The sequence below is a fragment of the Macrobrachium nipponense genome, chromosome 42 (assembly GCF_015104395.2).
Source record: "Macrobrachium nipponense isolate FS-2020 chromosome 42, ASM1510439v2, whole genome shotgun sequence".
In the NCBI taxonomy this organism is placed as follows: Eukaryota; Metazoa; Arthropoda; class Malacostraca; order Decapoda; family Palaemonidae; genus Macrobrachium; species Macrobrachium nipponense.
The window spans coordinates 50,322,351-50,337,096 of NC_061103.1; the positions used below are offsets into that span (position 1 = coordinate 50,322,351).

General features: G+C 41.6%; 2 protein-coding genes across 4 annotated transcripts in view; one reads left to right on the forward strand and one right to left on the reverse strand.

Moving 5' to 3' along the window:
* Positions 1 to 10,216, forward strand: part of LOC135213202 (bolA-like protein DDB_G0274169) — a 36,311-nt gene extending 26,095 nt beyond the window's left edge. The window contains exons 2-3 of the mRNA XM_064247175.1: positions 8,150 to 8,218; positions 9,803 to 10,216. Coding sequence (XP_064103245.1) covers positions 8,150 to 8,218; positions 9,803 to 9,883 — 150 coding nt within the window. The 3' untranslated portion in view covers positions 9,884 to 10,216. The remainder of the gene's footprint in view (positions 1 to 8,149; positions 8,219 to 9,802) is intronic.
* A 2,118-nt stretch (positions 10,217 to 12,334) lies between these two features.
* The window catches only part of LOC135213203 (cell division cycle protein 23 homolog), a 98,555-nt gene continuing 96,143 nt past the window's right edge, over positions 12,335 to 14,746 (reverse strand). For 2 of the 3 annotated variants that reach the window (XM_064247176.1, XM_064247178.1), the window contains exons 8-10: positions 13,086 to 13,275; positions 12,791 to 12,859; positions 12,335 to 12,543 (exon numbers count right to left, since the gene is read on the reverse strand). In XM_064247176.1, coding sequence (XP_064103246.1) covers positions 12,430 to 12,543; positions 12,791 to 12,859; positions 13,086 to 13,275 — 373 coding nt within the window. In that variant the 3' untranslated portion in view covers positions 12,335 to 12,429. The remainder of the gene's footprint in view (positions 12,544 to 12,790; positions 12,860 to 13,085; positions 13,276 to 14,746) is intronic. The other variant, XM_064247177.1, reaches the window with a different exon arrangement.

A 14,746-nucleotide genomic window follows, 5' to 3' on the forward strand; every position in this document is an offset into this window, starting at 1 on the left:
CTCCCCCTTTTCTTTTTTCAACGCTTCAAACAATCTTTTCGCCTTCTCCTGAATCACCATAAGGCTGACTGGGATACGCCGTTGATTTTGGTCTTCCAACCAAAGCACCAATAACCTTTCCATTTCAATTATTAGACCACTACGCTGCTTAGTTATCACTGTCGCTTTCATAGGAGCAGATCCTTTCACATGTTCAACGATGCGCTCTTTATCTTTGATAATGGTAGCAACGGTCGAACGGCTAAGGCCAAGCGAGCGGCCAATGTTTGTTGGCGTTTCTCCCTTCTCAGATCGCTTTATAATGTCCACTTTAATTTCCATGGTGATGGCCTTTCTTTTCTTCGATGCACTACCATCAGAAGAGTCCGCCTTGCGCTTGGGAGCCATAACAAAGAGCAAAAAGTTACAAAAACGATACAACACGAGGGAGAGAGAGGCAGTGTAAACAACCAAAATGGCGTATGGGCGAGGAATGAGCGTAGCGAAGCGACGCCGTCCTCTCCCCCACAAAGCGTATTCTTCCGCCGTGCGCCCGGAACTAGTTCGCGTTTGTTTACGTCGCTTACGACGCTAAACCGCGTAAGACGGAACGACGCAAAATATTATTTTTTATATTTTTATGGGGGCGCGTTCGTAACCACGAAACATCGTAAGTCGAGACCGGCGTAACCCGAGGACTTACTGTACTATGCAGTATCAGGAGAAACAATGTTTCCCGCTGCTACTGCAGAAAATTTTAAAGATTCCAAGGACTTTAGGTAATGACGTTTAAAGACTGTCGGTGATTTCCATCCAGTATACTTTTTAAGATCCTCAAAGTTCATATGTTGAAAGTAATTAATTGAGGTGGCTACTCCTCTGATGTCATGTGCTTTTGGAAATGAATCAGGATTGGCTTGTTTAATGAAGTAAAGGATCTGTTGTCTGATTCCTTTTACTGATAAAGTGCCACCTTTTTCTCTCATAAAGAGAGAACCTGAGGATCTTGAGGATGTACGAGATAGAAAGGCTCTTAAAGTTGATACTGGGCAGAGAGAAGGATCTTGCAGAAGTGGGATGACTTTCCAAGGAGCCCACCTTGCAAGGGGATCCTCATTTTTAGCTAAAAAGCTATGATCCGGGGAAAGTAGAACTTCCCCTGAGGGGAGGAATTCCACATGACCCGCATCTCTGGATAGAGCCGACAGTTCTGAAATTCTGGCTCCTGAAGCTAGGCTTAATAAAAATAACGTCTTTCTAAGAAGCATTATGAATGTGCAAGACGAGTTGTCAGTATCTGAGGCTAGTTTGAGGACATCATTTAAGAACCATGAAACTGCAGTAGGCCTTTGAGAAGGTCTAAGTCTAGCACAGGCTTTGGGAATAGACGTAAAGTAAGATTCTGTTAGGTCTATCTGGAAACCCAACTGAAAGATTTTCTTCAAAGCCGATTTATGAGTAGTAATAGTGCTAGCTGCTAAACCTTTTTCAAACAAGGACCTGAAAAAGGATATAGCTAAGTTAAACTGTCATGGTTGGTAGTGTTTGATTCTTTCAGGAGTATGCTAATTTTTTAACAGCTGAGTCATATTGTCTAATAGTTGACTCTCTTTTATCTGATTCTAGGAAGAGGATGTTTTGTGGATCAATGGGGGGGGGTGTTAGCATCTTTGTTAGCCGCAAACTTCATGAAGTCCATAAAGTTAGGGTCTGAAGAATTCCTGAGGAAGCGAACACAGTCCTCATTTGTACTGATTGCGACAGCTTGGGATTGGGAATCCGTTGAGGTCGGAGACCAAATTCCAGAAGCAGAGGATACCAGTTGCTTTTTGGCCATCTGGAGCAATCAGAGCTACTAGTCCCTTGAAAGCCCTCAGCTTGCTCAAGACTTTCAAAAGAAGATTCACTGGAGGAAAAACATAAATTTTCCTCCACTGATTCCAATCTAACGACAGGGCGTCCGTGGCATAAGCCAGAGGGTCCAGGTTGGTGGGGGCCACATAGCCAAAAGGGAGCTTGTGGTTCGCTTGTGAGGCGAAGAGATCCACTTGGAGACCTGGGACTTCTCCGGCATATCCACTGGAATGACCCGCCGTCCAGGGACCATTCTGATTCCAGAGGGACTGACCGGGACAAAGCGTCTTTGCTATCACATTTCTTACCCCGCCAGGTGAGTGGCGGACAGATGCCATCTGTGTTTGTCTGCTAGCGCAAAGATGGCTATCATGACATGATTCACGTGTTTGGATTTGGACCCTCCTCTGTTGATGCAATGTACTACCACTGCACTGTCCAAAACTAGTCTTAGATGAGACTTCTTCGGGGGAAGGAGTCTCTTCAGGGTAAGAAATACTGACATTGCTTCCAGGACGTTTATGTGAAGCTGGCGGAACTGAACTGACCAAGTCCCCTGAACTTGCTTGAATTGAGAATATCCCCCCCATCCGGACAGGGAGGCATCCGTGTGAATGGTTAACACTGGAAGGGGATATTGAAGGGGTACTAATTTGGCAAGGTTCTTCACTTTTGTCCATGGACGGAGCTGATTGCGAAGGATCTGTGGAATTACTGACAACTTGTCTCGAGATTTGGCGTTTGCTCTCGATCGCCAAACTCTATTTATATCTTTCAGCCTTGCTTTCAGGAGGATGTCTGTCACTGAGGCAAACTGAAGAGAACCTAGGATTCTTTCCTGGTTTCTCCTTGATGTTTGTTTGCATCTGAGAAATTGTTTCACAGACTTGGCTATTTCTTTTCTTTTGACCACCAGAATTGACAGATTGTGGGAAGACAAATCCCATTGGATTCCTAGCCACTGAAAACGAGACTCCGGAGTGAGTCTGGATTTCGTTTTGTTTATCTGGAACCCCAGATGTTCCAGAAATTGAACTACCTTCTTTGTGGCTTTGAGACATTCCTCGACCGTTGGTGCCCAGATCAACCAATTGTCGAAGTATGCTGCTACCATTATCCCTTGAGTTCTCAACTGCTGAACTACCACTTCTGCTATTTTCGTGAATACCCTGGGGGCTACATTCAGACCGAAGGGCATCACTTTGAATGAGAACGTCTGATTTCCTAGTTTGAAGCCTAGGAATGGACGGAAGTGTCTGGCTATAGGGATATGATAGTATGCGTCTGTAAGATCGATAGAGGTTGTGACGGCCCCATGGGGAAGTAAGGTCCGTACCTGCGAGATGGTGAGCATTTTGAACTTGTCGCAACGAATGAAAGAGTTTAGCTTTGACAAGTCTAAGATTACCCTTCTTTTTGTTGAGCCTTTCTTTTGGCACGCTGAATAAGCGACCTTGAAATTTTAGATGCTTGACTCTCGCAATAGCTCCTTTCTGAAGGAGTTCCTCCGCATAATCTGTCAATTCCTTTGATGGTTCCTGATAGAATGATTTGATTGGAGGAGGATCTTTGATCCAACTCCAACCCAATCCTTTGGACACGATGCTCTGTGCCCATTTGCTGAACCCCCACCTGTGACGGAAGAGGAACAGCCTCCCTCCTACCTGGGGAGCCTCACTGTTGTTGGGCGGGTTGACCTCCGCGCCCTCCTCTGAAGTGTTTACCTCTTGCAGCTCTTCCTTGTGCCACGTTGGCGAAAGTGCCCCTCGCCCTGCTACCCCTAGAGAACCTATTAAAGCCTGGGTAGGCCTGGCTTTCGTACATTGAATTGAAGGCCGGCGAGACTGCGTAGGAGGTGGAAGGTTGACTCTGAGGAGACAACAGGAGGATGGGTTGCGTCTGCTTTGAAGTAGACGGCTGTCCCTGTTGTGTAACTGGGACGGCCTGAACAAATTGCTGTTGCTGCTGTTGCTTCTGGTAAGGTTGGAACCTTCTACCTGTCTTCTTTAGTTTCTTACCAGCAGCAGGGGCGGTCTCTTGTTTCCTCTTGGAAGAGATGCCCCATCTAGCTCTAAGGCTCTGGTTGAGCCTAGCAGCCTCGTGGTGCACCTCATTCACAGAGGCCTCTGGGAAGAGGTCCGCACCCCACATGCTGGAAGCTAGGAGTCTATTAGGCTCATGCCTGATAGTGGCCTCCTGCAAGACATGCTTTCGGCAGTTCCTTCTAGCTAGGAAGAAGTCAAAAGCATCAGCTTGGACTGTCTGAAGCTGTGATTTAGCCAGAATCTTGAATAAAGGTTCTGTGGCGTAAGACAGGGCAGCCATTTCTGTAATGATCAGGGAGTTAAGGGACCTCCCAAATCTTGTTCGAGCATCAAACTCTGCCTGAATAAGGGTATCAGGCAGTCTTGGAAGCTTCTCGCCAAACTGATCCATTGCGCAGTCTGGCTTAAGCTTACCTATTGAGAACGTGGCAAGTAAGTTCTCCCACAATTCTCCAAAGGCTGGGAAGAGCGGAGAAGTAGACTCCGCTTCCCTCAGCTGTGGCATGGGCTCGTCTTTGAGGACTGCCTGAAGAGTTGCTTCTACTATTTTGGTAGCGAACGGAAGAGAAGCCTCCTCCTCCGTCGCGAAAATAGTGAATGGACTCTTGAATGCTTGGAGTTTGGTGTTAGTACACTCCCAATCCTCCAGGCAGTGAACCCATTCCCGCTGTGCGTGATCCCTACTATACAGCACAGTCTCTCGGGAGATCTTATCCTCTCCAGTGAGAGCAGCAACGGTCAGCCTAGCATACCCAATGAAAGGCTGAGTCAGTCCGGGAGGATAGAACTCGAAGTCCTCAATCCTTCGAGTTCCACACTCCGGGATAGAAATCATGCCGTCCTTGAAGGGGGCATAAGCGGCCACTCTCCATGGGTTATCCATGGAGAAGGCTGGTAGGGATTCGTAGGGAGGTAACTGTAAAACACCAGTACCTGCTACAGGGGAGCTTGGCTGAGGAGCCTGGTTAAGACCAGCAAAGCGGTCCTCGTGCTCTCTAACTCTGTTAGAGAGATCTTGAATGGATTGGCCAGACTGGTTGATGGTGTTTGACAGCTGTGCAAACATCTGTTCAAACTTAGAGCCCAGAGAGCCAACCATCTCTCCCACTTGTTGCATCACAACTGCTGAAAAGGTGGTGGGATCAAAGGAGCTCGGTCCCGCCACCCCAACAGGAGTGACCGGAGTAGATCCGGTAGATGCCGGAGAAGGCGTTGGCTCGGCCGGAGAAGGCGTTGGCTCGGCCGGAGCGCGAGCCTTCTCCTTAGAAGCCTTGCTTCTAGAGCTCTTAGAGTAGGAAGAGCTCGGCTTTGCCTTCACCGCGTCAGCGTAGGAAGTCGTAGACTTCCTAGCTGAAGAAGACGACGACTTCTTAGAAGTCGTCTTATGCAGAGTCTTCTGTTCTCTCTGTCCCTTCACCTTCGGGGGTACAGAAAGAGCGGGAGAGCGGGCAGGGATCTCAGATCCCGTAAAGCCTTGAAATGAAGCAGAAGAAGGGACAGGAGAAGAAGATCCAGGAGCACCCAAGGAAAGACCTTGGGCGCCCGACACACCTACCTCAACCAACAAATCCTCTGCCCCTACCGCCATAGGCTCAATATTCAGGTCCAGGTTGGCCACATCTGGGACCGGCTCCTGCGTGGAGACGGACCCGAACACCTGCTGCACCTCCTGCTGAATCGAAGCTATGAGAGGGGCTGCCGAGATGGGGTCCACGTAGCCGGTCGACTTGCCACCGGGGAAGATCTGAACGGCCAGCTTCTTGTCAAGAATATACGGCTGGCCCTTGGCGGCGTTCTTCCCGAAGCTGCCCACCCAAGCCTTCAGGGTGGCCAGGGCGACTTCCTTCACGGCGGCAGCCTGAAAGAGAAGGCGATATGAAGCTTCTAACGGCGGAGATAGGGTTGAACGAAGCTTAAAACTAAGTGTTAGTAGTGATAAGACCAAGAAAGTCTAAGAGTAGACTTACCCCACCCAACAGCTGACTAACGAGGTCGTAGCAGATGGTGCAAGCCTCCGGGTGCCAAACGATCAGTCCGTTGTGGGTGGTGGCACACGGGGCGTGGGTCCTACACTCCTCATGGGCGCAGGGGTCGTAGAGCGTTGCGTTGCAACCTGGGACCTGACAGTTGGTAGCCTGTAAGTGGAGAGATACATGAGTATCAGGTGCACACTTACAGCCTAACAAATGCTCTGCTGCATGCCGGAGCATGAAAGTTAGATTAAACCAGAGCCCCGCCGTAATACGTGTGGTAACTAGGCGGTTGGAGTTGGTCTTAGGCTACGCCGGAGACAGGAAAAAGATTCCAACCAGGAGTGGTGAGGAGCCATGAAACCACGACGGAGAACGACGGAGATAGTACATAAATAAAATTAAATTAAAACTAAAATTCACCGTAATATTAGGGTATATCTGTATATAACGCAGTATAAATTTTTCCGTCTACTAGAAGAGTGCCCGGGTAAGGAGCGAGCTCTCCTCCGGTAGCGGAAAACAGGATATAGTAGGCAAGCAACAGACCACTAGTAATGTCCACCCTGCCCACTGGCGGAGCCAGACGGACCTATAACCAAAGGGGCCCCGGCTTCAGCGGAGGCTCCGTTCGTTACGGTAGGGGAAGGGTGGGACTGAGGCAATAGGTGGGGGGTCCCGGCGTAACACGGCGGGAGAGAGAGAGAGAGGGGGGTGGCCTCCCCCCCCCCCCCGTCACTACAGCTACCCGCTCGGTAACCCGGTACCCGAGACAAGTGGTCGCCCTAAACCCCAGCTGGGATGGAGCTCCAGGCCTCCTCAGAGGGAGAGGGAGGTAGGCTACTGTGGTTGTCATGGCAACCAAGGAGATCCACCAGACCCCTCCCTATACCTGGTAGGGAGGGAAGGGGAAGGGTAAGGTGCTAAGGGACACGTGATCGCAGGTGGCCTAAGCCGCGATAGCAACACAACCATAGAGGGGCCACGTGAACCAGACTGTACCAACACATGGCACAAGCACCTAGGCTAGCCTAACACCCTAAATAACACTGATAATACATCGTAAAGGAGGAAGAGACACTTTTAGTAAAAGAGAAAGAAGCCCAGGAGGAGGCAAGCTGTTCCGAAGAACAGTTGACTACTCGGAGCCAGCGGTAGCCGATGAAGAGCAAGAGCTGGGATGCTGGGCCAGAACATGGTATAGCCCTAAATACCAAACTAAGAGAAAATGGTAAAGGGCTGTGTCCTAGCTATAAAAACGATGTAATAAACGATGAACGTAAATATAATCAGCCCATAAGTATAAGATGTCCCAGTATGGGAGACCGGGAAATCTTAACACGAGGCGGCACACAGCCGCCACGAGTCAACCGGGAGACCGTATATGACCTATAAGAAGGAAAATACTGGTCCCTGGAAGACTAAAAAACTGGAAAATACTACTTATGAGGCACTTAACTTAGCCGATGCAATAGCAGCACGTTCCATCGTAAATGACGAGATAAATCCAAGAAAACAACACGAGAGGAAAAAAGCACTCTAGCGCTGTGAAGCTAATGATTAAGGATGACCGCTAGGGGCGCTGCTGTCCGTGGCGTCGGTAGTAGTAGCGGCCGCATCACCCTTTAGTATCAGCTCTCTCTGGTGGGGATTTTATGTTGGAAGGTCTAAATGGTGAATGACTCGTGGTAGTGATCCCACTCGCCTATATTCACATACCGACACTTCTTTTATAGAGTGAGCGAGTCAGTTTTACTGACATTTTCTTAATTTTGTTTTTCTCTGGTAATTTTAGATTAATTTTACCTAGAAATAATGATCTTAAGGATATTTCATAGGCCGACACGAGCTGAGCCCAGAAATAGGTTTTTCCGTTAAAGCCTGTTTTTTCTAGTATTGAGCCTCAGCGAGGCAGCAAATTTTTTTAAATTCTGTAGAAGTTCAAAAAGATGGACTTACTTCATATGAATTATTAGCTTATTATATATTGAAGCTCTTCCTTCTGCTTAAATTGGACACAGAAATAAACCTGACAGAGAGCAAAGAAAACCATGTTTAGTGTAGGTTGATGAACCTAGCTTTTGGATCCTGGATCCTCATATACGGGGAATAATAAATTATATCTATGGCAGTTTTTGGTCATTCTTATTTTTTGAATACTGTACTCATATAATTAGCTTCTATCAAGACATTGGTTTGTATTCTGTGAAACATAAGTTTAGAATGTTCAAAGAAATAGGCCAGAATTTCCTGGTTTTTTAAAATCTTATTATTCAAGGTAAATGCACTTTTTACTTTCAGCGACATAGACTGGTGAATGAAGTGCTTAGTGAAGAATTGAGCTCTAAAGTTCATGCTCTTTCTATAGTTGTAAGTAGTAGAAATTAGCAATGTACTTTTGTCTGAGAAATTTACTGACATATATGAAATATATATAATTTTTTTTTTGTCAAAATACGTACTTTCATGTTTGAACTTGAGCTTTCATTATAAATCTTGAATGTTCATTTGGACTATTAGTTGGGTTTTATTTATTTTTAGTACTTTATGGTTATTGCCCAATGAAAGTTATTGTAATACAATAAATTGTTAATTACTTTGATTTTCAATCAAGTAATTTCTTTAATGTCTTAAAAGGTACTAGATTTATATTAATGGTTGTTGTATATCAACTACTCATTGGTCTTGAAGTCTTTTAGACATCTCTTTTGTTGGGTATTCACTTAGTAGTAACTTTTGTAAAACTCCTAAGAACAGCCTTTTATACGATTTGAAAATGGGAATTCAATATCAGTTTTCTTGTTACAAATAGACTGGTAGAGTATTGAATCATAACTTGATTTCAAGACATATCCAAAACTATAGATTCACCTATTCGCAGATTTTTCATTCTTTTCAATGCATATTTAAATATTTAGGCACAGTATTTAACTGTTCCTGTACTATTTGAGAATTCACCAATACATATTACCTTTATCTACTGTATACAATAAAAGAAAATGGTAAGGCTTGAATACTATATGAAAGGAAATGTGCCTGCTTGAAGATAAGGATAACCTGATTAATTTTCCCCTTGGTGAGAGTAACAGTTGTATGAGTATTCACTCGTAACTGTAAACCATATAGTATTATTAAGGGTAATGCTATAAGATAACTTTGAAATATTAAAGTGTTTCAGGATATTTGAAGGTAAATTTGGTGTTTGAACTACTAAAATAGGCAGTTATAAGCATTTTTAAGGGGTCTCATGTATTTGTGGATTTCAGCTATTTGCAGGTCGTTGTGGTCCCTATCCCACGCGAATACGGGGGCTTGACTATAGGCATCATCACAGTTGCTGACTTGTCATCTTTGGGAGTTTTATTTGTAATGCATTCACCAGAACACAGTTCATAATTTCTTAACATGGGTATTTTCAGGGGAGGCACATCAAGGGTGTTTTCAGAAAATAGCTGCCATAGCAGTACCAGACGGATATAAACTTTGTTATGAGAACATTAAGTCCAACAAGAGATCAGGTTTGGTAGTGAAAGCCGAACATACTATGTATCAGATCAGGTTCAGCACTGATAGTATAATGTAGCACAAATCTTTTTCCTCACTTGGTTTGGATGACAGGGAGGGTTAAAGAGATTGGGGACAAATGTGAAAGAAAAATGGAACTCATAAAACAAAAGGACTAAAGATACTTAGTAAATCCAAGTGGCACACTGTTCACATTACCCTGGTACAAGGACCTTGGGAATTAGCCGCTACAAACATTACTTGGTGAAAGTCAGTAGTAGTGTAATTCAGTAAATAGGAACTTATAATAAAAGGCTTCCTTGATGATGCTTGAAGGTTAAGAAAAGAATTTTCAATATCATTGTGAAAAAGAAAGGCATTTCATTATCAAAGTAAAAGATCTATGTTTTGCATACTTTACCTGCTGATGGTCATTTTAACTGTTTACAGGCAAAAACACCAGCTCAGTGGGATGAAGGATCAAAAGAAGTAGAAAAGAGCCCTGCATGCAGAGGTGGATTTGGGAAGTAATTATGTACCTTCTTCAAGAGGAGCACATTGGATGAATTAGCCCAGACTGCTATTCACATCTGATGAGTTGAAGTTTTCTTATTTTCATGTAAATATAGATACGTAGTTGGATGAAGAATAGGTGAGATTGTGGTCAGTGGCAGATGTGTACTAATCATATTATATTAGCAAAAACCCCTATAATGATAAGGAACAAATGGTTTCAACTATTGTAAGAATAATGATTATCTTAAAGCTGCTTCTGTGCAGATTTTTTGTAATTCCTTGTCATCTATGAAACTGTTGAGAGAACTATGGAATGGGTATGTATTGTTATATTAAAGGTAATTTCCTTTTAACCTTTTATTTATACTGAATCATTACAACTAATGTACTGATTGTTTCCACTTTCATTGGCATGTATGTCAGTTGTGTACACCCCAGAGAATTGGCATAAGACTAATTCATGAACCTGACTATATTCCTTGTAAGGGAATTACTTAAGGTTCTTTATATCATCCCTTCAGTCCCTAGCTGCAACTTCTTTCATTCCTTTTACTATTACCTCCTTTCGTATTCTTTTTCCATCTTACTTTCCACCCTCTCCTAACAATTGCTCCAACATTATTTTCAGCACTGAGTGAAGTAATCTATATATTCCAATTCCCATTCTATGTGGTGCACTGTAGGCATTACTCAGGGTTCTTTGCAGTAGACCTTGCCCACTAGCTGTAACCCCTTTCATTGCTCTTACTGTACTTCTGTTCATATTTTCTTTCATCTTGCATTCCACCCTCTGCTAACAATTGATTCATAATGAAACTGGGAGGTTCTTCTCCTGTTACACCTTTTCACGTCAATTTGTTTCACCATTAAATGACCTCATAGGTCCCAGCACTGGGCTTTGGCCTAAACTCTATACAGTAGTAACTCAGACTTCGAACTTAATCTGTTCCAGAAGGCTCTTCAAAATACGATTTGTTCAAAATATGAAACAAATATCCCAATAAGAAATAAAAGGAATCAGGATAACTCCCATTCAAGCGGAACTCGGAAAAGTCACTCTTTTCACATTTTTTCTATTATTAATGTGTTTAGAAGTTAAATTAACAGTGTTATGTAATAAAATGGTACATTATATGAAGTAAAATTCTTGACAAAATTTTTTCCTGTGTACAATTTACGCTGTTGGGTGAAAATGGCTCACAGCCGGCTGGGAGGTAGAGGGAGGAGGGACGGGAAGTCTTTGAGGAAACTGGAATGGTCGCAGTAGGCAAAGGTTGGTAACAAAGTCAATTTTCTGTACTTGGTAAGTCAGTAGGAAGCAGACACCCATCTTCCCTTTCCTCTCCTCTCTATCATCCTTGTTTTTTTTTTTTTCTTTTTACTATATTGCATTGGATTGTTTTCATTTTTTAGCATCGTTAGATTCATCGTGAAATACCATTTTATTTTTTTCTGTTAATTGATACTGCTTTTACGTACATTTAGTAAAGAATTTACAGTCTTCTCTTCTCAACAATATCATGACACATGATAACTTAAAATCACTCAATCATTATTCCTTAGAATTATAAAGGAAGTTTTTTTATTGTGTCCCTATTGTATTTGATTGTTTTTATATTTTATCATTATGTTAATTTTATTGTGAAATTCCCTTTATGTGAATTGTTATTGCTTTTAAATACATATATTTTAACTCTCTTCTCTCCTCAGCATATCAACGCTCCCTCACTCGGTCTCAAATCAGCTGCGTGTACAATTTTGTACATCTTTTACGCTAAATTTTATATTGAAATGCTTTTATTCTTTTATTTATTTAGTCAAATATGGTTTTCATTAAACATATTGTAAATGAAAAAATATGTTAATACAGTTCTTTTAGGACGCAGTAGGCCGTCAAATACAACTATAAACAAGATAATCGGTCAATATGAAGTATGAGTAGTATTTGTTTGACAAACAGTACAAAATTTTCTTGAATATTTTATTTGAAAAAAGGAACGTTCGATAAACGGAGGAACCACTGGATATCCATTTCCATCTGACTATTCATTAGTATTAAGTTTTCTCACAAGTGGTAAGTGTGTTGCATATTAAATCCGTTAGCACATAGGACATTGCTATCATTTACATGTTTATTAATGTAGAAAAACCTTTCATCTGCCTTAAATCCTTCACTCCTCAGTAACTTTAGTTGACTAAATCAGAGAATCATGCAATATTGTGAAATTTTTAAATAAAGATAACTTTAAATTTATCCAAGCTTAGATGCAGTAATAGGACCAGTCATAATATTTTTCATTTCTGTACCTGAAAATTGTCCTCCAAAGTATCTGAACATTGTTCAACAACAATTATTAAAACCTGCTCATTTACAAAATTTGTGCTGCAATATTTGAGCATTCTTCAAAAACACAATATTAATTTTTACATGTTATCAAAGAGTTTAGGGGGAAAAAAAAAGCAGGATGAATGAAATAACCATTTTTTATCACAAGAATATAATTTGGCTGGAAATGAAATAAGAAATAGTAGAATTTAAAAGTTTCTAGTTTGAAATCCTGTTATGGTGTGTATGTGAGGTTCAGGGAGGGTAATCTTGAAGAAGAAGAACGTTCATTACCTAAAGTTACTCTTGATCTCACTCTGCTCACCAAGATGCTGCCACAATCATCCTGCTGCAGAGAAAAAAACAATTATAAAGTCTTTCTTACCCAGATGCAAGCAGGCAATTCTTTTTGTAGTACTAATACATAATCATAATGCTGATACAAAGCAAATTGGCTACTTAAATTATAATCTTGTATAAACAAATAATCTAGAGTGATCAAAGCATACTGTAGACCCAAACAATACAAATAAATGATTTCACATACAGGCATAAATCTTGTTTCATGAACAACACTGAAAAAACGTCAAACTTACAGTATTCTGCTCAGTGTGCTGCCGTCTATTAGCAATTTCTCTCAGCATTGTTTTACCACTCTCCCTAGTCTGAAATGACATAATTTAAAAAGATTAATTATTTTTTTAGGTGCTGCTGAACTGCCTAAACATTTGTAATTACTTGTCTTTAGTCTAAAACCCTCAAACATTTTATTTTATGTGAAAACTATGTTAACTTGTGAGGCTGAATCTTTTATGTATATTTGCTAACATGCAGACGTAACAAAGCCATAACACTAAATATTTAGCAGAAAAATGAGAATGAAAAACTCACCTCCATAAATAAGGTGCATTTCTGTGCATAACAATATGCCAAATCAAGAATGTTTTTTTGTAAGAAATGATTTGCAAGAAACTGGTACGCCTGGCCTCTGTCTTCACTCAGACCAGCATCTTCTGTTTCTTGCAGGTATCGTTCATATAATACACTGGCACGTTCACCTTCACCTAAACGACTGTACAACCTGTAAAGTATGAGTTAGTTTCTAAATGACAACATAAAATAAAAAAAATAATTCTACATTTGACATGTTATTCATCACTGTGAGTAACCCTCCACTACAAAGAAGCCAAATTCCCCACATCAACATGTGTTCTTCTGAGCCTCAGTGAATAGTGGTTATATGCACTGACTGGGGGAGGGGAGATGATCACAAGAAAACAAGAGATTTTGTATTTCCAAAACTAATCATTTGCCTGTAATCCATTTTGACAGAAACCCTGTTCAGATGATATTTTATAGTTATGGCAACCTCCTGAGCTATCACTACCCAAGAGTTAACATGTAATGGATGTTGAACTAATTTCCTAGTCACCATGAGCTCAACACTGACAGCAGCAAATCTGTCCGCTTGGCCCCATCACAATGTTTCTAATCCAGCTTCTAGATCAGGGTAATAAGTAGAATTAAGGCTCCTTGGAAAATATTTGATGGTAAGAATCATCAAGGCTATGGAAGATGACCAATACAAATAACATTGGATGTGGAAAGATTTCAAAATTGCAGATTCTGTACAAGTTATCAAAAGTCATAAAAGTTATCAACCCTGAGAAATGCTGGAAGAATATCTTGCCAGAACATATCAATGTGTTTAATGAATTTACTGCACAGCCAATCATAAGGGTTTGAACAAAACTGTGGACATGACAAAGGGAATGGGTAGGGAGGAGTTTCAAGCTGTGGTTCTAAGGGAATTCTAGAACTAATCAACATCATACCAGTTAACAGAGGGCAATCTGACAGATGCGACTTTCTTGAGGTAGACGATACAACAGAAGCCAAAAATAAATAAAAGCACAGAAGCAGCAGTGTCAAAAAAACAAAGTTATGATGAATGATATTGAGAATGACTTGAGTTGACTCAAGATTGTGATGGAATATTTTTGTAGCATTGGCCCAGTTATGTTATTGAAAAATTGCACCATTTTAGCTAGAACATGAAGCCATATAAAATTTTTTAGGAAATCAACAAGCAAAAATGTAAAAACACGTATTAAATGTTGAGTCAAAATGTCTCCCGTATGCCGAATGGACGTATCATACGTCGACTCAAAAAAGCTTTTTTAAAAATTCGCGGAAAAATACTTATAGGCCTACCAGGGGAAAACTTTTGAATCACGCGCCTTGGGGGATGCTGGGAGTTCACGGATCAAGGCGTTGTTTTGTTTACAATCGCTACGCAGGCGCGCAAGCGCGATTTCTTTCTTATCGCACTAAAAAGTATCAGTGACACATCTCAAAAATTATTTCGTCACTTTGACATAATTTTTGCACCATTTTAAATTAGCCGTTACATGGAGTATTATATAGCCGTTACATGGAGTATTATATATGAAAATGTGCGCAATTTCATGTAAAATACAACTAAAAAATACTCATGATTGTAGCTTTTATCAGTTTTGAAATATTTTCACATAAATAACGATAAGTGCAAA